Here is a 26023-nt window from a genome sequence, read left to right on the forward strand (position 1 = left end):
AGGAATGATTGAGTAACGATATATCGGTGAGTATTTCTCTAAGGCACTATTGTGTAAGGGATGGGTTCGAGGAAATGCGGCTCTGATACAACTGTAACGGCCCCGGAAATTTAAAATGAAATGTATATTAAAAATATCAAATGCGGAAGCGAAGTCAAAAATTCGATTAACATTCCTTACACTAAAACCAAAAACGTGCTCACAATATAAAAGATCAAATTACCTAAAGGAGAAACTTGAAAGTAAAAGCTACGAATATGACTATGGAGTCTTTAGGCGTCCCCTTCGTCGTCCTCCTGCGGAATCGGCTCGGGAACAATGTCTTCCTGATCTGAAATGATTAAATAAGGAATGAGCTACACTAGTCCAGTAAAGACATCACGATATCTCACCGTCACGGAGGTAAAGGTAGGTAGAAAACACAAAAAAGACCAATGGAGCATAATTTACAACAAATCCTTTTTTCAATAATAAAACATTTACCATTCACTTACCTCGGTGAAATTCATAAAAACAATATACGAAAGCAATAACATCATCATCATCATGAAATCATATATAAACTGTATAACATAATACTTATCAAGCCTTTCGTAATTCAATCGTTACACAACATATTTTCCTCATTTACTAGCCCACTAGTATCCATGGGGATCCATAGGGGTCCCGCTACCCGTTAACCATTAACGCTTGAAATCGTATTCCAGGGCCGTCCCCATACCCCGTCCGGTATGGGCGCCAAAACTATAAACCTCATTACCCCGTCCGGTATGAGGGTGAAATGGGCCGTCCCCATACCCCATCCGGTATGGGCGCCAAAACACATAAGATCTCCATACCCCGTCCGGTATGGGAGACCACAATCCCGGTAGGGTTCCCTACGGACCCGGTCCGTCCACCATCTCTAGGATATCTAGTCAGACTGACCACATTATACAATTACCTATTTACATAATCTTTCATTCTCCTTTCCCTCAGTCAGCATTATCAATCCACATACAAACAAGCAAAACGGTAATTTATGCCAAACAGACAACATACAGCATCAATACCCAAGTCATTCAATCCATAATCAGTAAAACAGTAAAATATGCACACGAAACTGTAAAATGAAAACATCAAACCTCATACTGCATTTAAAACTGTAAAACAGGCCAAATAACAGTTAACCGACAAACACACTAGACTCGGGCTCCATTAGCGACCTTAAGCAATTTCACACATTCGTTGATTCATGGAATACCGTTTTATCATTTATCGAACTTTAATACCGTGATAGGAGATAGGGTGAGGGGTTCTTACTCGTTTCGGGGTCCGAACACGGCTTCACAGTGCGCCTACAGGCTGTCCCTAATTTTTTCTGAATTTTTTTCAGGGAACTGAAACGCACTACTGGTACCTGCACGTGTTCCAAAAAATCCCAAATTAGGCCCAGGGCCCCTTTCGGCCAATATCGCAACTCCGGTATGGCGGCTCCGCCGTGCTCCGGCGACGGCGCCACCGCTTGCGGCGGCGATTCGCCTCGGTTTGGCCGTTTTCGGCCGTTTCCGGCTGAATTTGGCCACACTTGCATCGATCCTTGCGATTAAACAACTCTAGGGCCCTCGGGGGGCCAAAAAATTATGGAAAACCGAAGCTTACCGGCGGCGGTGCTCTCGGGTGCGGCGGCTCTCCGGTGAAGTTCGTGTTTTGATGATTCGGCTCTGATCAACCTGTAGAGAAAAGAATGGTGATCACGGTGATATAAAAATTGCATTAAACGGAGGCCGGGAAGGGCCTCATCGGAGGCAAAAATCGAGAAGGGGCGCGGCGGCGCTGCTGGGTTTCAGCCGTGTTTTCGGGCCGTTTGGCCGAAATTTTGGCTCCGATTTGGCCACAGGGGAAATCAACGTGGAAAAACGAGTCGGGGGTATGAAATTTACCTTGATCGGCGGTCGGAAATCCCTCCGGTGCGGCGGCGGGTGGCGGCGGCCGGCTTCTGGTTCGTCTTCTCCGGCGAGGGCAGGCGGCTAGGGTTTTGTGGTCTGGTGTGGGGGTCTTATTTATACCATTTTGCCTTTTGATCTCAGCCGTCCATTTTGATTTAATCTGGACCGTCCGTTTTTGATTGAATCTGGGCCGTCCGTGCGATTGCATCTGGACCGTCCGATCGCACGTTTGATCTGGGCCGTCCGATCGCGCATACGCGGATCGCCAACATGGCCCGTCCCAGATCGACGTGGTCTTGCCACGTGGCAGGTCCCGGTTGGCCGGGACTGCTTACTGGGTCTGCTGACTGGGGCTGCTGACGTGCCCCCCCCCCCCCTTTTTTTTTTTTTTTTCTTCTTCTTCTTTAATTTTCCGGGCGCTACAACATCACTGACTTCTATTCAAGATGAAGCACTTGCAACAAGAAAACACAAATAGCTTAGAAGCGTGAGAAGTTCGAAGAGTCAGAAAGTAAATGAGCTTCATCTTGAGGGGTGGGTAAAAAATTAAAGAATCATAAGATGATGGACATGTGGACCGTCCAAATCAATAACCTAAAATGAAGAGCCAAAATTTTTTCTGTTTTAAAATGGTTAGGTTATTATAGTGGACAGTTGTAGGTCTCAGAACATTTCAAAGATTACATTTTCGTTTTTCTCTTTTTCCCCTGCATGTATAAATACACTCAAGGTCTTTTGCACAATATACAAAGAGAAAATTAATGAAAACATTAAATTTTATCTTTATCCAGTTGGGTTTCTTTACAATGTATGACCAAGATATATGTAATAACACATTTACTTTATATGCATACACATATTAAATTGGATTTTGTAACTATCATTTATTGGGTGAATCACATCAAATAGTAATTAATCAAACAAATTAATGTCTATAAAGAAAGGGGAAAAAAATAAGGTGGAAGTGCATCCTGTCATGTTGGTTTTATCTCATCTATGCATACATATATATATATATATACATATCTTTATGTGTTATATATACATATCTTTATGGTTTTTTCTTGTATCCTATATCATGGTCCATTTTATATTTTATAGTTAATTATTAGAATGTTCTTTATATATATATATGTCTTTTCGTGCTTTATTAAAATTAATTTCGCTCTTAATTTAAATTTCTAATCATTTCTAATTTAAAAAATTAAAATAAAAAAAATTAACTAAAAAATAAGAGATATAATTGATTGTTTTACTTGCTGAATAATGGTACATTAGAAGGTTATAATAAAATAACTATTATAATAATAAAAAAAAGACTTCTATATGTTTAATTTGTTGAATTATAATTTTATTAGAATTGTTATTGACAAATAAAAGAGACAGATATCGATTGATTAGTTATTTTCTTATTTTATATAAAAATAATTATTTTTTTAAAATTTATGTGATATATGTTTAAATTTTTATTAATGTTTTAAATAAACATTTTATTTTGAAGCTTCTACTTCAATTATGTCGTGAATTTTTATTAATAAATATTTTATTTAAGTTTGATAAAAAAAATATATAAAATCTGTTAATTTGTATGTAATATTAAAATTATTCCATTAGATGTTAATAAATATACTACTAACTACTAAAATATATTAAAGTCAAATGCAATAAGTAGAACATTATAATAGTTGTTTACAATAGATTAATTATGTTTAGCCTCGTATATATATCTTTAAGAAATATAATAAATATATTGAATGAATAATTCTTAGTTTAAATCAAATAACATAATTTAATTATTTTTTAATTATATTTTAGTTCTATTATTATTGAATGATAATTCAATTATAAAAATTTACTATATACTTTAAGAGCATAAATGAGTTTATAAATTTTAAATAATTAATTACTTTAAAATTTTATTTTATAATTTTTTAATAAAAATTTAAAATTTTTCAGTTTATATATGCTCCTATAATATTTATATTTATAATTTAATTATAATTTTATTGCATTTAAACTAAATGTCTTATAAAAATTAAAATATTTTTTTATTATGTTGAAATTCTAGACATCAAGAATAATATTTCAAAATTAAAATTAAAGTAAACAAAAATATTCAAACCAGATGAATCCTAAAAAAAAAAAACAAGAGATTGAGAAGAATAGTTATACCCACATCTTAATTATTATTTTTTACGTAAATTGGACTATTAATAGTAATTTATGCAGTCAAATTAAGAGCATTACAAACTATCGTCCAAAAAGTGGTAATGTACGACTTACCCATGCAAAACATTGTCAATTATAATTATATTAATTAATAAATTTATTAATTAATTAAGAAAATTAAAAAAAAAAAAAGATTCTTTTTTTAAATGGGTTGGAAAAGCAAAGCTAAAGCAACACCATCGATATCCCTTTCTCAGAAAGATGAATCAGATACACACATATATATATATATATATTAATTTATATATAATATACCCATTATATATATCCTTAATTTTCAAGAGAAAGAGAATGAATTAAGTTAGGGACCATACATGAATCCCTGTTGAGCACAAAAGAGTATGATAGACGGAGCAAATAATGCCCAAAAATATGATTAATTAAATAATTATAAAATTAGGTCACCAAAAGCATGCATGCCCAATTAAGATTTTTAATTAAGTTTTAGTTGTGCATTAAATAAAGTTAATAATAATTAATAATTAAATTAAGTATATGTTGATTATTGTGGGAGAAATTAAACAAGGTCGTTATCACGTATGTATATATATATATATATATATGAGCACTTAAGCTCCACTAAGGGTAAGAAAAAAGTTATGGATGTCTCAATAGATGATTCTTTGTTTGAAGATAGATAGTTTGGACATGTTTGAGGTCGAGATAAACCGGTCAAATGATTGTGGCTGAGAATAGCGTTGGATAGCTCCGGTAACGATCCGATTGACAGATGAATCCGTCCTTTTAGCTGATTGTAACCGCCTGAACCTGACCGGTGAGGTAATTCCGGCTTATAGCCAACTCCGATAGTGATTGCGGGCAGAGACCGAAGACCCGACCAGGGACTATTGAAAACTCTGGTAATGCAGATAACTTCCCGATCGAAGGATCCAGTCGACCTATCAACCCGGCAGGATCACCCAGATTGAGCTCGAGCACTCTATCACCGTCGTAGTAGTCTCCGCGAAGTGAAGTCCCAGGAAGCAAAGAGATTAGAGTCAGGCAAGTCATTGAGCGACTTTCAGATCGATTGCAGAGCCAAGAAATCAACAGGGTCTAGAATCGCAAGTACAAGGAACTTACATTGAAGAAGATAGACTGTACATAAAATGTATGGAAGCATCATCGTCCTTTTCTTCAAGTTCCCCATTATAGAAGAAACGGAGGATACAGCGAAGAGAAGAAGAGGAATCAACAGGATATATATAGGAGAAGAGTGAGTGAGCTTTATGGGTGATGGGTTTCTTCCCGTGAGAAAAAGCGAGCAGGAGAAGTACAAGGTTGACGATTTCTCGTGGGAACTGGCATACAAGCTTTAATGGCGGAACTCTCAGCACCAAATGAAAAAATGAGAAAAAAAAATATTTGGAGAGAGAAAGAGATGGCTCGAAAAAGAAGCAACAAGACTTCCTTCGGTAAGGAGTGTAGCTTAGAAGGATATTGTCCGACTTGCAACCAAAAGAAGATGATCCAACAATTATAAACTGTACCCTACCATTACCCAAGAATCCAATCTTAATGTGAAATTTAGTTATACTTCATGAGCGCTTAGGAGTAATTAGCAGATATTATTACTAAAGCAGTCTCAGACAAAAAAAAAAAAAAAAAAACTTGAGGAATTAAGAAAATATATTCAAATTACAAATTAAGAGGGGGTGTCAAAAAAATGAAGGGTCGAGAATGACAGTGGAGAAGGAAGAACCTAGATTTGCTATGATGATAAGAAAATAAAATAGTGGTGGAGAAATAGAGAAATGAAGGACCTGGCGAAGCCTTTGGACAATGAGAGAAGAAGAATAAAGAACGGCGGTGAAGATGAAGAGAAAGAAAATGGAAGTAAGAGGGAAGAGAAAGAAGAAGAAACAGGAAAAGATGGAGTTGGCAACGCAGACTATATATATATATATATATATATATATATGTATATGTAGGGGTGTATGTATATTTAATATGCTGGAGAAGAAAGGGGTTAATGTGCCAATTTTCTTAATTAAAAGTCCATTGATCACTACAACTTTTCTATCTTTTCTCTTTAATCTTCCAAGTTCATATAACTTTATTTTACTCTCCATTCATCTTACCTCAAAATCAATTTTTACTACATAATTTAATCTCAAATATTTTAACAGTCAGATATCTTATTTATCAGGAAAAATTATTGTTTGGTCCCCTGCTGGATTAATTTAGCAGATGTGGGAAACGGGAATTGAAAAGCTTAATTATTTATGTCTGCTGCTCTTAATATGTTGGATCTGTGGGTGAATTCCTTTGGGTTTTCAAGAATGACTGAAAGTGAGGAACAGGGACTTCTTGAATTTTAATGGTATTATAACTTACCACAAGTTCTTAATCAAGATCTCTTCGGAGGAAAACCCGTCTGAGAGTTAGTGGAAATGACGATTTTGACGGGTGCACTTATTTGATCTCGAATTGAGATAAAATTAATTATATAAATTAAATTAATTAATATACAATCCAATAAAAATAATAAACAGATTATAATATTAAAATTAAATAGATATAAAATTTTATATAAAAAGTTCTTTATTGTACAAAAAAAAAATTACAGATAAAATTCGAAATTATATTGACTAGTAATATAAATAAATACAAAGTAATTCATCAAGAATTAAAATATATATATTTTCTTTGTGTAGAATTTAAAGAAAAAGAAAAACAAAATTAAGTTAGTTTCTTAAGAAAACGTCATCGATGACGTCATTAATGAGAGAAAATGACAAATACTTTTTTCTTTTTTTCTGCCACTCAACCTCTGTGTGTGTATATATATATATATATGTATATATACACACCTTTCTATTTCTCTTCTCTTTCTTTTCTCTTTCTCTCTTTTTTTCTTTTTTTTTTTCTGCATGGCCTCTCTCTTTCTAATTTTTTTACCTCCGCTTGATCTATTTTTCCAGCTCTTACTCCTCTCATTTTATAAACAAGAATAATAGTGTAAACCAACTTTTTCACTCAGAAAAATTTTTGAAAACTTGAAATTTTATCTCTCGTTTATTTCCACACATATGTTTCTCAATTTCTCCTCACTCTCTCTTTTTTGGTGCAGAATTGATGTTTGCTATGAATTTTGGTCACTATATTAACTATATTAGTCTGAATCTTTTTTAAAGAATTCATCTTCTGTTGTATTATATTTATCCACTAACTTTTTCTTTGTGATTCTGCATTTCTTGGAAGCTCTATGGCTCCCCATCTTCAGTAATTGTAATATATTTAGAACTGAGATATCTAGTAGATAAATTATGTATTCTTTTTTACTTTTTAACCTAAGGTTCTTCAACAATTTGAGGTGGAGGGGACTATTCTTCCTGTTCAACATCATCATTTATATTTACTGATGATGACACATAATCACTTATATCTCTTTCATTGCTGACATTTTTTATTGCAAGAGGAATTAGTGTAGGAAAATGAATATCTTCACTTGTAGTCTTTTTTTATATATCAAAATCCAACAATATTTTGTGTTCATCAAAGATTACATTTCTAGACCTGATGATTTTTTTCTTCACTGAATCTCATAACTTATACTCAAACTCTGTATTTTCTTAATCCAGAAAAATGCATGTAATAGTCTTGTCATTTAGTTTATGTCTTCACTCAAACTCTGTATTTTCATAATCCAGAAAAATGCATGTAATAGTCTTGTCATTTAGTTTATGTCTCCGCTCCTTAGACACAAGCACAAATGTCCTGCACTCAAATACCTTTAAGTGAGAGTAGCTAATATCATTCCCAGACCATGCTTTTTATTAGGAATATCAAAATTTAAAGAAGCTGATGGAGAGAGATTCATTATATAGCAGGCAGTATAGAGTGTTTCACCCTAAAATGGCTTTGGTAGATTAGTCATTTTTAGCAAGCATCTGACATTTTCTAGGATGATTCTATTTGTTCTTTTAGTAACACCATTGTGTTGATGAGTACCTAGAACAATCTTTTTATGTCCGATTTTATGCTGTAAATAATAATTTTTAATTTTTTTTTGAAGTGTATTCGCTACATTTGTCACTGCAAAATCACTTTAAAAATGTTCCTTTTTCTTTTTCTATCATAGTATGGAACTGCTTGAAACACGGTAGAATATAATCTTTTATCTTCAAAATAAACACCCAAACTTTTCGTGAAACATCATCAATAAATGTAATAAAGTATTTACTACTACTTAATAATTCAAAATCAATGGGACCACATATATCATAATAAACTAACTCAAGTATATTTATTTTTCTTTTAAAAGAATTACTAAAAGAAATTCTATGTTGCTTACCATATAAATAATCATCAAAAGAATTTAAACTCGTACCTTTGACAAATGAAATAAAAGACTTCTTTGCTAGAATCTGCAATTTTTCCTCACTTAATGAGCCAACCTCCTATGCCACAAGTCTGACAAAACATCTTCTTCTGCTGCATTCAGAATATCTCTAATTATCTTCACTTGAGTATTGTACAGTGTGACACAATCTATCCCTTGCAACCACAATTGGTTCTTTGATGAGTTTTTATTTTCTACCACCAAATGAATAGTAATAACAATTAAGATCCAGAGCATGTGTAGAAATCAGATTTAGGCGTAAATCAGGCACATATCGTACATTTTTTAAAGTCAATGTACAACCAATATTTGTCTACTCACAAATATCACCAATACCCATAATATCTGCAAAACTTGTATTATCCATCTTTATTCTATCAAAGTTTCATGCTTTATACATAATAAAGGCATACCTCCTGGTATAGCATGATAGGATGTTGCTGAATCAACAACCCACTTAATATCAAGATCAATAACATGATAATGATCCTCAACAAAAAAAAAGTACAAATAGTTCCTCATCATCAGTTATAACTGTTGTAGTATTTTGATCATTTGTTTTTTTCTAATTATTCTATTTTTTTTTAAATTCTGCAGTTTTGTTTCATGTCATTCTTTGCCATAATGATAACAACTAATTTTTTTTTACTGCATCCTTTAATATCTCTGCTTTTAATTATACATCTCCTCTATGTGACAAGGGCTTGTGAAGTATCAATACTCATATCTTTTTTTCTGATCTCCTCATTATAGAAACTATTCTTTACCATGAATGAAGACAAAACACCGTCTAGAACAGAGTTACTAAGAGATATCACCAATTCCTAACTATCTGGCAACGAACTCAAAAGTAATAGTACTTGCATTTCATCATTTAGGGTTAATTTTATAATATTTTACTTGGTCCAGTTACCCAATTGATCATTCAAAAATTCATCACGTAATATAGTCTATGCATACAAAAAGGCAGATTTCCACTCTGTCAATGATGTTTGCTGCATAAAATAGTATAGCTGAATCAGCACATGGCAACTATGTTGTTAGAGCATTTTTTATTTTCTCATTTATGTTAAACATAAAAACACGTGTTATAAAGTACATAATCAACCCCATCGCACTCCTCAGTTCCCCCACCCCCAACAGAAAAATTCACATTTCTCTATTTTATTTTTTGGCACTAATATAAAATGCGGCAGACAATTATAAATAAAAAAAAATTAATCTTTTCAATGGGAATAGAGGGGTTTAAAGGAAGGAAGAGGAATAACAACAACAACTTTTAAGCTTAAAATTGAAGAGCATTTCAAAATCTCTACTCCAAATATGAAGAATGACAAAAGAAACATGTTAAGTTTAACTTATTTAAAGATAAATTTAGATTTCTAAAAAATTCTCAAACGCGGAGGTGAAGATAAACTTGCAAGATTTCAATAAGAAAATAAGATAATACGGCATGATTTTTGGAGAATTTTTTGAATGGAGAAGTTACTTTAAACTACTACTGTAACGGCCCCGGAAATATTAAAATGAAATGAGTATTTAAATATATCAAATGCGGAAGCGAGATCAAAATTTCAGTTAACATCCCTTACACGGAAAAAAACCAAAAACGTACTTAAAATATAAAAGATTAAACTAACTAAGAGAGAAACTCGAAAATAAAACTATGAGTATGACTACAGAGTCTCTAGGCATCCCCTTCGTCGTCCTCCTGCGGAACGGGCTCGGGAACCATGTCCTGATCTGAAATGGTTAAATAAGGAGTGAGCTACACTAGCCCAGTAAGAACATCACGATATCTCACCGTCACGGAGGTAAAGGTGGGTAGAAAAACACAAAAGACCAATGGAGCATAATTTACAACAAACTCGTTTATTAACATGAAAACCTTTACCCTCCACTTACCTCGGTGGAATTTATGAAAACAATATAAGAAAAACAATAACATTATCATAATCATTGAATAATATAAGCTGTAAAACATAACACTTATCACGCCCCTTGAAATTTCAATCATTGTACAACATATCTTTTTCTCATTTACCAGCCTACTAGTATCCGTGGGGGTCCATAGGGGTTCCGCTACCCGTTAACCTTTAACTTTCATAATCAGTTTCCAGGGCCGTCCCCATACCCCTTCCGGTATGGGCGCCAAAACCATGAACCTCAATACCCCGTCCGGTATGAGGGTGAAACGGGCCGTCCCCATACCCCGTCCGGTATGGGCGCCAAAACCATAAACCTCAATACCCCGTCCGGTATGAGGGTGAAACGGGCCGTCCCCATACCCCGTCCGGTATGGGCGCCAAAACCATAAGATCTCCATACCCCGTCCGGCATGTGCGACCACAATCCCGGTAGGGTTCCCTACGGACCCGGTCCGTCCACCATCTCCCAGGATATCTAGTCAGACTGACCCCCATAATACAATTACCCATTTACATAATCTTTTATTTTCCTTTTCCTCGGTCAGCATCTCATTCAACCAATAATCAATAAAACAGTAAAATATGCACACGAAACTATAAAATGAAACACATCAAACCTCATTTTGCATTTAAAGCTGTAAACAGGCCAAATAACAGTAAATCACCAATCACACTAGACTCGGGATCCATTAGCCACCTTAAGCAATTTCACACATTCGTTAATTCAAGAAATACCGTTTTATCATTTTGAACTTTAATACCGTGATAGGAAATAGGGTGAGGGGTCCTTACTTGTTTTCGGGATCCGAATACGATTCACAGTGCGCCTGCAGGCCGTCCCTAATTTTCCCTGAATTTTTTCCGGGGAACTGAAACACACTAACAGTACCTGCACGTGTTCCAAAAAAAACCCAAATTAGGCCCAGGGCCTCTTTCGGCCCAAATCGCAACTCCGGCACGGCGGCTCCGCCGTGCTCCGGCGACGGCGCCACCGCTGGCGGCGGCGAGTCGCCTCGGGTTGGCTGTTTTCGGCCGTTTTCGGCTGAATTCGGCCACACTCGCATTGGTCCTTGTCAGAAAACAACCCTAGGACCCTCGGGGGGCCGAAAAAATCACGGAAAAACGGAGCTTACCGGCGGCGGCGCTCTCGGGTACGGCGGCTCTCCGGCGAGGTTCGTGTTTTGGTGATTCGGCTTCGGTCAACCTGTAGAGAAAAGAATGGTGATCACGGTGATATAAAAATTGCATCGAACAGAGGCCGGGAAGGGCCTCGTCGGAGGCAAAAACCGAGAGGGGGCGCGGCGGCGCCGCTGGGCTTCGGCCGCGTATTCCGGCCGTTTGGCCGGGATTTCGGCCTCGATTTGGCCATAGGAGGAATCAACGGGGAAAAACGAGTCGGGGGTATGAAATTTACCTCGATCGGCGGTCAGAAATTTCCCCGGTGCGGCGGCGGGTGGCGGCGGTCGGCCTCTGGTTCGTCTTCTCCGGCGAGCGGCGGGCGGCTAGGGTTTGTGGTCTGGTGTGGGGGTTCTATTTATAACCCCTTGCCTTTTGATCTCAGCCGTTCATTTCGTTTTAATCTGGGCCGTTCGTTTTTGATTGAATTTGGGCCGTCCGTGCGATTGAATCTGGGCCGTCCGATCGCGCGATTGATCTGGGCCGTCGGATCGCACCCACGCGGATCGCCAACGTGGCTCCTTTCGGAGTGACGCGGTCTTGCCACGTGGCAGGCCCCGGTTGGCCGGGACTGCTAACCGGGGCTGCTGACGTGGCCCCTTTTTTTTTTTTTTTTTTCTCCTCCTTTCTGGGTGCTACAACTACTCTTTACCTATAAAATGAGAGAAGTAGAGCAAAAAAATATAGATCTAAGTGAAGAAGAAGAAAAATTCAGAAAAAAGAGAGGTTGTATGAAAAGAAAGAGAGAGAAAAAAGAGAAAAGAGAAAGATAAGATATATATATATATATATATATATTGAGTGGGGGCCAAGAGAAAGAAGTGGTTGTCATTCTCTCTCACCATTGATGTCATCATCAATTACATTATTGATTTTATCTTTTTCTCATGAAAGTAAATTCTAATTTCAATTTCTATGCTCTAAGTTCTGCGTAAGAAAAAGATTTTAATTTTTTGTTATTTTAGATTTAATTCTTAGTGGATTACTTTATATTTATTTTCGTTGATAGTAAATTTGATTCAGAATTTAATTCGTAGTTTTTTCTTTCATGCTAAAGAATTTTTCACGTAAAATCATGTATTTATTTAATTTTGTAATTATTATCTACTTATTATTATTTTTTCGGTTGTACATCAATTGGACATGAGATTATTGTTATTATTTACTATTAATTAATTTAAAATTACCTTAATTTATATAATTAATTATATATTTGTTCAAAATCCAACAAAATAAAAATTAGTACAAATACATGTGAAACTCATAAACGAAGAAGCAATAAAACTAAAATTTTTTTTGTGCATTTTTTCTTTCCCTTTTACACAGTTGTTCCTCCCATAGCAATGATGAACCCAACACGAAGTGATAACACAATCTGCACTATCAACAAAAAAGAGCAAAATGACATATAATACTATATAGTTTTGCAAGTAAAATGTAAAAAATCTGATTCAATATAAAGCTCTTGCCTTGACAAGGTCTTCCACATATATAAACGACACCTAGGGGACACTTCACTTGGCGAAGGGCATCAATAGCTTATGAGTCTGTCTTGAACTTCTCACATTCATCTGTATACACCAGTCGTATCGGTCTCCTTGAAGTCTCCTCGTTTAAAGAACATGAAGTGGATCCTACATCAACTAACTTTTGCATCGTCATCTTCTTTCTCTTTTCACTTTTGATTGCTTTGCTTTAGAGTAGCTTAAAACTTCCGTCTGTATTGGAACATTGAGGGATTTTAAGATGAAAAGGGAAGCTGAAATTGTCGAGTGATTTTGATTCACTCTTAAATTCTTTATAATGATAAAATATTTTATACTTTTGATTCTTAAAAATTTTCTTTGATTTCTTTTTAAAAGTTTCTAAGTCAAATATGTTAAACAGTAAAAATATTTTAAGAGCACTCATTGTTTGTGACTTTTGGTATACTTAAGATGCTCATTCAACCCTGAATTTTTAGAATATTAATAACATTTTTGTCATCATGTAGTTTTATTTTACAGATAAATTAAATTTAAGTAATATAAATAAGAAAAATAATGTAACGAATAATTTTTCTTTTAGCTTTTTGACTAATAAAACGATAACTTAAATAATGTAAAAAAATATATATGCAAGAAAAAATTACATGTGATTAGCTTGAAATCTCAACTCTGTAATTGGTTATATTAATTTAACATTACAACCGAAAATTATTTAATAAAATTAGAATTTATATTTTTATTCAAGTCCAACACCAAGGGGACAAATTTTAAAGTGAAGCCCAATCTTTAACCTTCAATTTATAAAAATATAAACGTATCACCCGTCCGAATTCATGTGTATAGTCAGACTTTAAAATAAAAAAAAAAAGTTAAAATAATAAAAATAATAATTTATTTATATTTTAATTAAGAATTTATTAAAATTATTGGATAATTTTACCAAATAAATTTTTCAAAAAACATTTTATTTATCAATTTATATTTCAATTAAAAAAATCCTTAGAATTTAATTTTTAAAATTATTGGTTATTTTACTTAATAACCTTTTCAAAATAATATTTTATTTATCACTTAAAAAGTTAAAACCATGAAAAAAAAAAAAAAAAAAAAAACATAGAGTAGTCTAAGAGATTTTTTATTTTAGGCTTTTTTCTGCAATTTTTTTTTTTATAAAAAAATTAGATGCATCATAACACTCCTTAACTTTTGTTCTTTTCCATCAAAGTCAGATTAAAGCTAGAGTGAAAAAAAAAATCTTAATATATCCTCATAAAAATTCCAAAATTTCTTATAAATCATAAAATTTTTACTCCATTTTTCAGTAATATCTTTATATTTGTATTGTATAGAAGACATGATTCATCAGCAAAAGAACTAGAAAGCTCTGGCATGATGAAACTTCCAAGTCCCAAGCGAGACATTATGCAGAAGCAGCTTAGAATGTCATTTTATGTGAAATTGCAGCAATCACAAAATAACAAAAACCATACTTACATTTTCCCCGAAACTTGAAACATCATTTTCTCTTAGCCCCTCTAGTTTGACACTTCTTTCAGAACCTTCTGATCTCCTCTGGACCCGTTTGACCCAAACCCATGAGTAGACACCATGACAAGGCCCCGCCGCCCACCCACGCACTCTTAAACTCCACTTATTCTTCTATAAAAATGTAAATTCCGAGCTCTCCCTACATTTGTGCATACTTCTATGAGAAAAACTGATCTTACACCTCCGTCTACAAATGGATCTTAATTCGCATTCAACCCAAAAACAGGAAAACAAACGACTCACCCAAGACCAGCTCATGCTTTTGGAGAAAAGTTTCAACACTAATCATAATCTCAACACAGAGAGGAAGCTTAAGCTTGCCCAAATGTTAGGCCTTCCGCCAAGGAAGGTTGCAATCTGGTACCAAAACAGGAGAGCTAGGCAAAAAACACACACCATAGAGCTTGATTACAAGACCCTTCAGCTTGAGCTGGACAATGTGTTGGCAGAAAAGACAAGGCTTGAGAAAGAAGTTGACATCCTCAGGCATCAGCTAGACACGACTCGATCGATGCTGCTTCAATCTAACCCATCTGCTGCCATTCGTCTTCCTTCAGGCTCAAGTTGCATTGATGAAGATCATGCAAGCTCAAACTGTCCTGCCAACATGACTTTTAGTCATAATGATGATAGCATATTTATAGTGGAGGAACTTTATTCTTGTCTAATTGGCCCTCAAGGACAACCGCACACAATTGGGGCAGTCAACAATCTGTTGGATTGCTCGGCGGTACCTCAATGACTTAACTATGCTCCTGTAACTGCAGTTAGGCGATTTCTGAAAGTTGTTTTCCCTGTTTCTAAAATAAAAGAGATATATAGATAAATGTATTTGATTTAGTGCTTCCATCAGCAGTTATTCAAACAATCATTGCTATTTAAGAAATACCCAGTAAATTAAATTAATTGACTTGATTTCAGTATCAGTACATTGTGTGAATTCCAACTTTGTCTTCCCATTCTCCCATAACTTACAGAAAGAGTCCACTAATCATACAGAAAATGCACTTTTTAACCAGCGCGGCGGCCATGAGGTTCAAAACCTAACCTGCTCAAATTTCAGTATCTACAACCCACGTCAGACTCTTGTCAGTTGAAAACTATGTAAGACAAACTGAGAGAACGCTTGCACTTGCAATTCAGTACCTGTGCCAGCGTCTGCCTTGCCAAGACAAATAAAGGTAGCCAGTTAGACTTGTTCATCGTCCTCGACAGCAGTCAAGCCATGTCCCACTTCATTACTCTCCTACATCAACACTAAATAAAGACAAAATGAAGGTCAGCCAATTGGATAAGCCTTTGAAAAACGTCTGCCATCTCTGTCCAATTAATGAGCAAGTTGAGCTCCAAGTTGCCAAAGGCAGCCTTCCACTTTCTACTGGGCACTAATACCATTATATTCCCATGCATGCATGTCTACAACTATCCAATCAGGCCCACATATCACATCTCTACAATTTGTTTACTTGGACGCATCTATGCATAAGTTCACAACATCATTTCCTTTTTCAACCAGAAAGGTTCCCCAGTTGGAACACCATTTACTTCTAAGAAAGTTGTGGCACAATACAAAAATGATAAATTAAATAGACAAACTTAAATTTTACAACTACTCACCCTGTAAGTCTCTGCAGAAATGATACTACCAAGGGCTTGAAGTTTATTAAAATATATTCATGTTTAAAAGTTAAAAAATTCAGCTTTGAAAATGACAGAAAATCTGCATTTTCAAAATGATACTGATTCTATTTCTAATGAAACACAATATTAGTTGGGTATGGAATCTGAATGAGCAACCCCCGTTTCATGTATATTCTCTTGAGAGTGGCAGAACTAGAAACAGGCAATGGTAGTGCCAAAACTCCTTAAGTTGGAGGTTGTGGGTTCAAGTCTGCAGACTCAAACATAAGGTCTATCCTAAAACTGGATTTCAGTCCCTTGTGATGAGCTTCAAACAATTAAAAAGAAATAACAATTATCACATCCAAAGGTAGGGAAAAATAAAAAGTCATAAGATGGCTCTCATTCCAATATTTCCTATGCATACCAAATACTTTTTATAGTAAAAGCTTTCCACATATCCTGTATATGTACTGGAAGATGAATTTCTTGCAGATAGTTTAGTGGTCCATATTGAGAGGGAAATTGCTGAGAATTTTAGCTCTGACTTCAAGTCTCCAAAAGTGCGTCAAGCAGCCCTTAACAAATTTTAGTTGAACAGTTAATAAGTTTTTAACCTAATATTTCATTAATTATCTCCTTTAGATTTGACTTTTTCTAAGAATTTTATCTTAGTTAATAAAATTGAAGTTCAAGCTCCGCCACTGTTTTTTTTTTTTGTTGAAATACAAGCTCCGCCACTGTTTATAAGTAAAGTTCATTTATGCAATAAAATGACAACCTCTGCAATTATAAATCAAAGTCAAAGAAAGCCCCACAAATACAGAAACAAATATCAAAGCCTTTACATGTAGAATTATGCACATGTATTTCTTGAATAAACCACCCAAGTCCCAATTGAACATGTTTTCTTTATAGAAAAATAAATGTCATTAATGAGAAAAAAGATATAACTACAATGGCAAAGAATAAGAAATGTCTTGTTGAGTCTGCTTGTAGAAAGCTCAACACACCCACAGCATACAATCAAACCCACGGATAGTCCGGATATTATGGACTTCCAACTTCTATGAAGCACAGGAATGAAGATGCATAAGAAAATTAAAAGAATCCCAACAGCTTATAGGCAGAGTTTCAATTTTACATGGCTACGTGTAAAGTTGTATATGGTGCACTATCAAAGAAAGAGCAAAACTGAAGTCAAAGCAACTAACTCTTGTTTTTACATTTAATCCAACACTTTCGTGTTCAAACAACTTTTTCACAAACAACATTCATAACAAGAAAGATGGCAAGGATAATAACAGGTGTTTTCCTTTTCTTAATGGAACACAAGAACATATTTAAACAGAAAGAAATTACCAGTTCCTCTAATTTTCCGTTCTTAAAAAAAAAAGGGAAAATAGCACCATTTTTTTAGGTCTAATAGAAGATTACTCCAAACACATCACAGCCAGAGCCACTTCGCATAAGAAAAAAAGACAGCCTTGTTAATTTAATCAGCTCAAGACATCTATCAGTATTCAATCACAACATACAAACTGTTATCTATCAGATTAATTAAATTCATTTCCATTTTTTTTCCAGGTGAGTTTCTTCATACTTCATTAAGAATGATAGTGATAAGAATAGTATAAAAAATTACCCTACTTCTTCTTCCTCAGTATATACACATTCGTCTCTTCATAGGCGTAATCGGGGTGCAAGTCCTCATGAGGAACCTTCTCGATAACGAAAACGCTATCGCATAATTCCCAAAACAGCTTATCGGCCTCTGGCGATCTCACCTGGTAACCCAAAAGCACAGCACCATCATCCGCCACGAGCGCTTCCATGGCCCCCACCAGCTGTCCTACGGATTCTTCGATGTATACCACATCGGCGGCGATTACCAGATCAAACGGCGGATTCAACGCCCTGATCTGTTCGCGATTGTTCCAGTACAAGATTGACGTCTTTAGTGCCTTTCCTAGGGCACGCTTGTTGCGCTTCAGGTTGTGCTTCAAGGCGGGCATGACCGGAGCAATATCCGTGAGGACGATGTCTGTTAGGCCGAGAAGGTGAAAAGCCATCCCCGCAGCTCCGCATCCAGCGCCGAGCTCAACGGCGCGGCGAGCGCGGAAGTCGAGGAGGTGAGAGTAGGGACCGTGTGGGGTCGTGTCCGGAGCGGGTGGGGCCCAGCGGTCGACGAATTTTGCGAGGACGAGGGAGCAGGGCCAGACGGAGGTGCCGACGTGCATGGAGCCATTGTCTTGCTGGAGGGAGAGGTCCACGCCGCGAACCGACAGCTCTACCACTGGTGAGTCCGTAAATTTCATTTCCCCGTCGTCTCTGTTTCTACAGTCTCCGGTCTTGCTGTGTGCCTGTGACTTGTCCTGTGTCACCGTGGGTTTTGTTTGGGTTTTTATTTATTTTTTGTTTTTTAATGTTTGGGTCAAAATGGGCTTATACGAATACGGGTGGGGCGGGTCGGGTAGATTGGATCTAGTAACCGGGCCCATCAATAACTTGGAAACTTTAGGATTTAGGACTAATGGGCTCACTTATTAAATGTGGGCCTGGAAGAATTTATTTAGCAAAAAGGGACCGTCAGTTAAAATTTAAATAATGCTACATCTATCCAATTATTTTCTTCAAATCTAAAATGATACAATTTAAGTCCGTATAAACATTAAAAAATTATGTTTCAAATTTAATCAGGATTTGAAATGTATTGTTGATACACACACGTACTTTTTTTTAATAATTAAATTAAATTAGATATAACTTCATAAATTGATTCCATATAATTCTTAGGTTGATTGTGAAAATTCTCAATTAAAAACGTATAAAAAATGGTCTTGTATGGAATTCTGTTTGGAACTTTTCAACTAATAAAAATTAAAATTTATCATTTCATCAATTTTTTTAAAAAAATTATCTTCACATAATTAGCCATTATTTTTTAAGTAAGTACAATTTTAGAAACAAATTCATAACATTTTTAAATTTTACTACTAGATGTAAGGTGATTTAATTTCAAGAAAAAGAGAAAGAATGTTGTGGAGTAAAATGTAATACTCCCTCATTCTTTTTGGGTTTTGCCTATTTTTGATTTGAATGAACTTTAATAAAGGAAGAAAAAAATATATATTATCAAAATTTAACTTTACCAAAAGGTTTTCTAATGTTGCATGGCCTACAAAGTATATGAACCGCTTTTATATTGTATATGTTTGTAAAGTATGGGGGGGGGGGGGGGCGGGGAGATTTTTCATAGGTCATTTGAAGTTTTTACATTCTTTAATTATAATTAATTTCCCTTGATATCATTGAAATAATAAAAGTTGATATTATAAAAAATATATATATATATATAAGTGAAAATTGAAATTCACTAAATTTTTTGAAATTACTTTTGATAAATTTTTAAATTTTTTTTTAAATATTGTATCAAATATGTTTTTCTTTTTTAAATTAAAAATTAAAAATAAAGTGTAAACTTTTAAATAAATTTTAGGTTGTAGTACTATTTATGAGACCTATTGTCTCAATGTTTACTTCCACCCATCCCTTACTAGTTAAGCAAAGCCCATGTGACACTTAAATTGTTGCCAAGCCTATTTCTTAGGCAAATAAGTGGAGGCTTTACAAATTCATCCCACATATATGACCTTTTCCATCTTAGCTATTTTGACAATAAAGAAAAAAATAAAAATAAAAATTGAAGACTTATTTCACTCTAACCCGGTTTGGTAAAAGTGCTTTAATAAAATAATTTTTAATCAATAATTTTTTATTGTGAAAAAACAATAAATATTTAATAAAATTTATGTAAAAGTGTTTTTAATATAAAATGCGGTATTATATTCTATTTATTATGTTATAAAATTAATAATAAATATTAAAATCATAAAAATTAATACTAATTTCAACTCAATTGATTGTATATCTCTTTTAATAGAATAATTCATTATCTTTATGATCACAACCACTCTACTATTTTAAGTTTTTAATAAATTTTAACGATTTTTAGCATAAAATTTATATCTATTAATTAAATAACTTGTATATCTCTGTGTTATTTCAAATTGATCACGAGATAAACATATGAGATCACTTGTGACTCAGTTCACTTCTTTCCTACTCTAAAATTACAATTGTTATTTAAGGTAGCCCTTTAAAATGGTATTCGGAAGATTTTTGCTAACAAAGCTTTATACAAACTAATTTCTATTTGCATAGATTTATCTTTAGTGATGAAATTGTATTTGTTATAATTTTTTTTTTTTTTTTTTTTTTTTTTTTTTGTGGTTTAGAAATATAATCGTCAAATAGGGATATGGGTAAAAGGGGAACCATTAAGTATTTGGGTAGAAACACTAAGTTCTCTTTATGTTAAATTGATTGGATTCTTTCCTATTAAGCATATTTTGGAAACTAATACAATTTTTATTCAAACTTTACTAAGAAGAACACAGTTTAATTAATTTTTTTTATATAGGATAGATGTCAAATTTAAAAAATAAAGTCTAATGACTCGAAAATAAGTAGTCAAATTGATAGGTACATTTATTATCTTGATCATCTGAATTTGATTATTATTCATGGCGTTACAAGAATGAAATTTTAATATAACATCATCTCAGTACCAGCCAAAAATGCTAGAGGTGAAAAAAAAAAAAAGAAAAATGTAACGTGTTACTTTTCTAATAATTAGACAATGTATATTACACGAGCTAATCATAATACAGACATGGAACACCTTGGGGGCCATTAGTCATATGCATCGGCAAAGCTAGTGAAACAAGAACTTATACTGAATCAACATGGGGTCGGGGAGTCAAATCAATCACATGCATGCAAATTAACATTCCAAATATATATATATATATATATGAGAAGCAAAACTAATAATTGAAGAGATGGGGTCAGTGAGTCACATATATATATATATATGTATATATACATAAGCGTCTCAAATATTATGTACTTGTTCAGCCATGAAACATTCTGTTGAAGCAAATAAGCCATGAAACAACTCTCTTATCCAATATACTAGGAGAAACACACCCCACACCGCGTTTTGGGCACTGCCCAAAAAAAGTCATTTTAACATGAAATGCATGATGAGGACATTGAGGAATGATATGATGACAATCGTCTTCTTTTCTCTCTTGAGACGTACAATCACATAATGTATATGTAGTATAGTACTACTGGATCATAACTGTGACAAAAGCTAGGATTTAACTGGGTCTTGGTTATTATCAAAATTTGATGTGATTACTGATTTTCAAACAGCAATATGCATGTATATATATATGAGGGGGGGGGGTCCTTTGTGAGTATTTGTGTACATATGTTGCTAGGAATTGTTCTGATTCAATGATGATGGCAAAAAGCAACATAAATTTGATCTAGTAAGAAGAGAGATAGTGCAAAAGAATAATGGTTCTTTTTCGCTTTAGTACACTTTCCTTCTTTTCCTTTTCACTCTCATTTTTCTTTTCCTCATGTCGGGACTGTACCACATATAGGGCAAGCCATAAAAACCTATTCACCCCCCCGTATATGATGCCTATAATCACAAGGCAATTTGTGAACTTCATGAACACCATTAAATCTTCTCAAGATTACTACTAATATTTATTTCTACGTATATATAATGATAAATTAGTAGTACTCATGATGAAGGAAGTCTATAATGATATTATATAGAATGTTATCTACTAGAATATATGGAAACTTAGATGGTTTCCCTCCATTTCCTGTGTGCAATATATGATAAATATATATTGCTAAATCTTGCGTTATATATAGATGTGTGTGTGTGCGTGCGCGCACGCACCATGGATATAGAATATTGAAGGATGGAAAGGCTATAACATTAATTAATTGGTTTATTTTAAACAAAAGGCCTATATGAATGCCTACTTGTACCAGAATCAAAAGCTTTAATTTGCCACTGGAAATGGTCTTTTAATTCCAGTGTTTGACAAGACAAGAGGCACATGAGGGGGAGAGAGAGAGAGAGAGAGAGAGATGAAACAATATTGCAATAATGGAGCTTAAAAGAGTTTCTTGCTTGCTCCCACTACTCCACACTCCTTTTATCTCAAAATTAAAACTAAAGCCCCACCATTTTTTTAAAAAGCGTTCAGGGCTTCAACAGAATATGCATGGATCTCCCTTCTTTCAACTCTTCAATAGTTTTTCTAACCAAGCTTTTTACCCCCTCCGTCACCCGCTCAATCATACCTTTTCCCTTCTTGCAAAGTTTCCAAATACTAAATTCTCAAATTTTCTTTTGCACTTTATTATCCTCAAGAACAACTTTGCTTTCCACCCAGAAAAAAGAAAGCCCATGTAATCAGGTCCAGCCATTGATTGATGGTGGATGACAGATGGCAGGTTGTACACCAACCCCTAAGAAATCCCTTGTTTCCCCTCCACCTGCTGCAACTTGATCTTGATCATGAGTACTCAGCGTGTGTCGGCGTTTTGCTGCAGGGTACATCTGCAGCTGGTTCCATGTTGAAATATCATCGTTGTTTGTTGAGTTCTGATCCAAATGATGATCTGTAGGGTTTGAACCATACATTAATCCACAGTGCTTATTACTCTTTTGTCCCTGACTGTTACTGCACTTTAATCCAAAACTCCCTAGAAATATTGGGTCAGTCGATGTTGCACCCATCTGGGCAGCTTTCTGCAACAAAGCTGTGGCTGACATACTATGTGTGTGATGGGATATTGACTGGTGTTGATTGGTGTACAGAGATGGAACATTCACTGTTTGACTTCCTGTCCCTTCCTTATTACTATTAACACTGCTTAAAGGCAGTGAAGTCGTGCTGCTTGTTAGCTCTTCATGGGTGGCAGTTGAAGGATTAATTAGCTTGTTTCCAAAAACCCAATTTAGTTGATAATCAGACGGTGGAGGATTGGAGCAGGGAACTAGTGGGTCCACACCAGTTCCAAATATTGACCCTGAGCTTGCCGAACCAATTTGATTGATTTCTTGAACATTATTGGTTATTGTTTCGAGGGCTTGGGATCCTTGGCTCATCCACAAGGACAGTCCGTGTCTTGTTTGCTCCATCGAATCGACATTGCCTGAGATTGGCTTGAAGATAGTGGAGAAATGCTGTGCCATACCAGGCACTAGTTGTGCCCCGGCCATAAGATGGTAATTCAGATTGCCTGTGGCTAAGCTGTTTAGGTGAGTTGCTGCATTTACTCTTGCGGTTTCTTCAGCCAAGGCGTCACAGAAGGCCCGGTGTGTGATGAAACTGTCTCGCCTGCTCACAGATACACGTACATATATACGAAGTATAAGTACACTTGATACTCAGCATAGCCAGTACCCAAATAAAGTTAAGCTAAATTAACACAAATAAATTCCAAGAAAAAGAATAATCTTATCCTATGTGTTTTTCTAACAATATACATATATTATATATTGTCTTTATTACCATATGAACTTTTAATTGCTTTAAACAGATAGAGAGCGATGATGAAATATATTGCCTGTCATGCAGACAAATATGTATCACCACCACAAAAATCACTTTCAGGTTTCTTTTTAATTTTTTCCTTTCTTTTTTTTTCTTTTTCCCCTTTGATTTTCTTGTTTGAGTTGATGAATTTGTGCTGTAGCATGAAGAAAGTCATAGTCTATCACACAGACAAAGTTTCTTCAACCACAAAAATCACTTTCATGTCTTATTCACTCACTACCCACCTTAATTTCCTCCAAAGATAAATGCTTAACTAATATTTAAAAACGGAAGATGAACCGGTTATATCTATGGCAAAGATATTATTATTATTATTACCTCGAAAATAGAGTACCGCAGTCACATTTGTATTCTCTAGTACCACATGTCTTGGAGTGTGCTTTCCAGTCCGATTGCACAGCATAGCGCTTCGAGCACTTTTCGCACTTCCACTTCTTCTCGCCGTGCTTCCTGCAAAAATGTTTTTTGATTCCAGTAAGGTCGCTGAGAGCCCTTGAAGGATGGTGATGCACGCAGGTTTTTTCTGGGCAGACGTAGACTCGCTTCCTGGGTTCTTTTGTAGTTCTCTGCTTCAGCTTCCATGGAAGGTTATGGCCTCGTCGGTGAAGTTGCAGGTTTTGATCTCTTTGAAAGCCCTTGCCACATATTTCACATAAGAATCTGTTTGTTGCCATGAGAGTCTTTGGCGACAGCGCAATGACTTCAGCTTCAGGATCTACATATATATAAAAAAAAAAAAAAAGGTTAACCCGTTTTTCCATACGGAATCAACTTTTGATTTATAAACATAGATGAGCTAGAATATACAACTTTGAATATACCCATTACAAATAATATAGAAGAGAGATACAGAGGGGTAAGAATGATATATAGTTTAAGCATAAAACTTTTTTTCTTTCTTGATCACTTTTAGGCAATGAATTAAGAAATGAACCTGGGGTCCCTGGGAGATTTCTCTTCTTCTTGACAGCAGGAGGATTGGATCCTGCAATCGGGTTTTGAGCTAAATTACTTGAGATCGCCTCAGCTTCTGCCATCTTCTCTAACATCTGTACAAGCTTTTGTTTTCTGACTTGACTTGACTTGATCAGTTTCTGTATATATTAGAAGAGTCAAGTGAAAACACAAACAAGGTGGGTAGCTATGAGATTTATGTTGAAGATGTAGAGAAAACTCAAAGAGCTGTATCAGAGCAGCATAGTTTGATTGTTATGGTGGTAGAGAACCCTAACAATGCTAGGTAGATGATATATGAAAAAGAATGGATCTATGTCTGTGTAAGTTGTCCGAGTAGTAATTAAATTACCCCGCTTTTAGAATATAGAATAAAATACTAAAAATATATTTCTTTTCTTCTGTTTTTTGGAGAGGCGGTGAAAAGTTGAAGTTGAGAGAGAGAGAGAGAGAGAGAGAGAGAGAGAGAGAGAGAGGAGTTCTGAGTAGTTGTACAAACAGTATGTACAAATAAATCCATATCTGTGTTTGTGTGTAGGGAGAGGAAGATGTGCATGATGACACATATGATGAGGTCGGAAGAAAGCTAGTCTCCATGCTTTTGCATTTGGAATGATTATCCTATAATTTGTTTGCTTTTTGTTTTTCTAATTTTTAATCTCTTAATTTTTAATTGCTTAATTTGATTTTTTTTTTTAAATAATGGACTACTTGGGAAGACCAAACCCCTGTATATATAAATATATATATGTATATAACACATTTTAAAGTTAACCCTTTTGTATAATCAATATTCTATTTCATATTACATATTTCCTCCCATAAAAATGTCTACTACCTAATAGGTAATCAATTGAGAACTGTGTAAGTCAAAAATCAACTCAACTGTGAATACTCTTTCCTGTTCTATTATATATCTATATGGGTGTATCACACATCTAATAAGTAGATAGGTTAATATGTATATATATATGTATATATATGTGTGTGTGTGCGTGTGTGGGTGTCTGTATATAAGAACAGAACACATTATATTCAATCCCTCCTCCAACAATTTTGCTTAAAATTTGTTTGAGAGTAGAGTACGTCCACGAATTATGAACAGTGTTGTAAGCCTAATTCTTTCCACAACTTAAATAAAACATATATGAAAAATGACAACGTATTAAATGTTGGGGCTGTGAAGAAAAATGTATATTCTAAATATGGGTGTGAGTGAAGTGACAAGAAAATGATGCCATGCCTCCATTTTTAATCACTGCCAACTTGGTACTTTTTCCCATATATCTCATTTTCCACGAAAACT

General features: G+C 34.8%; 2 protein-coding genes, 2 long non-coding RNA genes and 1 pseudogene across 11 annotated transcripts; 1 reads left to right on the top strand and 4 right to left on the bottom strand.

The window, feature by feature from the left end:
- Positions 1–4754: 4754 nt before the first annotated feature.
- LOC148266663 (uncharacterized) lies at positions 4755–6015 on the bottom strand. The gene is made up of 2 exons (XR_015817696.1): positions 5241–6015; positions 4755–5116 (listed from the first exon to the last, which is right to left on the bottom strand). It is a non-coding gene; the product is annotated as an uncharacterized LOC148266663 (long non-coding RNA).
- A 4006-nt stretch (positions 6016–10021) lies between these two features.
- On the bottom strand, positions 10022–11795 carry LOC148266664 (uncharacterized). The gene is made up of 3 exons (XR_015817479.1): positions 11564–11795; positions 11223–11319; positions 10022–10245 (listed from the first exon to the last, which is right to left on the bottom strand). It is a non-coding gene; the product is annotated as an uncharacterized LOC148266664 (long non-coding RNA).
- Positions 11796–14816: 3021 nt separating this feature from the next.
- On the bottom strand, positions 14817–18653 carry LOC110811970 (S-adenosyl-L-methionine-dependent methyltransferases superfamily protein). 8 transcript variants are annotated; one of them, XR_015817698.1, is made up of 4 exons: positions 17912–18653; positions 15788–15898; positions 15572–15689; positions 14817–15441 (listed from the first exon to the last, which is right to left on the bottom strand). XR_015817698.1 is itself a non-coding variant. In XM_022038601.2 (2 exons), exons 1-2 carry the CDS (start codon positions 18577–18579, stop codon positions 15880–15882), a joined length of 687 nt encoding a protein of 228 aa, XP_021894293.1. In that variant the 5' UTR covers positions 18580–18653; the 3' UTR covers positions 15528–15879. The 8 variants fall into 8 exon arrangements, 2 of the variants coding, with proteins under 2 accessions (XP_021894293.1, XP_021894294.1); XR_015817697.1 differs by having other exon boundaries at positions 15572–15898; XR_002539231.2 differs by lacking the exon at positions 14817–15441 and having other exon boundaries at positions 15528–15689.
- LOC110811971 (homeobox-leucine zipper protein ATHB-52 pseudogene) lies at positions 14835–15383 on the top strand (annotated as a pseudogene).
- Positions 18654–22177: 3524 nt separating the features above from the next.
- Positions 22178–25660, bottom strand: NUC (C2H2-like zinc finger protein). The gene is made up of 3 exons (XM_088215491.1): positions 24698–25660; positions 24082–24478; positions 22178–23544 (listed from the first exon to the last, which is right to left on the bottom strand). The coding sequence occupies exons 1-3, from the start codon at positions 24810–24812 to the stop codon at positions 22614–22616; spliced, it is 1443 nt and encodes a 480-aa protein (XP_088071617.1). The 5' UTR covers positions 24813–25660; the 3' UTR covers positions 22178–22613.
- Between the last annotated feature and the right edge of the window lie 363 nt (positions 25661–26023).

The sequence above is a fragment of the Carica papaya genome, chromosome 3 (genome assembly GCF_054855325.1).
Source record: "Carica papaya isolate Zhongbai chromosome 3, ASM5485532v1, whole genome shotgun sequence".
NCBI classification, from domain to species: domain Eukaryota; kingdom Viridiplantae; phylum Streptophyta; class Magnoliopsida; order Brassicales; family Caricaceae; genus Carica; species Carica papaya.

What these genes read in the sequence shown, in the direction of transcription:
- LOC110811970 (XM_022038601.2), bottom strand. Translation starts at nt 18,579, where the DNA reads ATGAAATTTACGGACTCACCAGTGGTAGAGCTGTCGGTTCGCGGCGTG.
- NUC (XM_088215491.1), bottom strand. Translation starts at nt 24,812, where the DNA reads ATGTTAGAGAAGATGGCAGAAGCTGAGGCGATCTCAAGTAATTTAGCT. An exon ending in AAATCTCCCAGGGACCCCAG is followed by an intron (nt 24,479 to 24,697) that starts GTTCATTTCTTA and finishes ATATATATGTAG; the next exon opens with ATCCTGAAGCTGAAGTCATT. An exon ending in TGCGGTACTCTATTTTCGAG is followed by an intron (nt 23,545 to 24,081) that starts GTAATAATAATA and finishes ATCTGTGAGCAG; the next exon opens with GCGAGACAGTTTCATCACAC.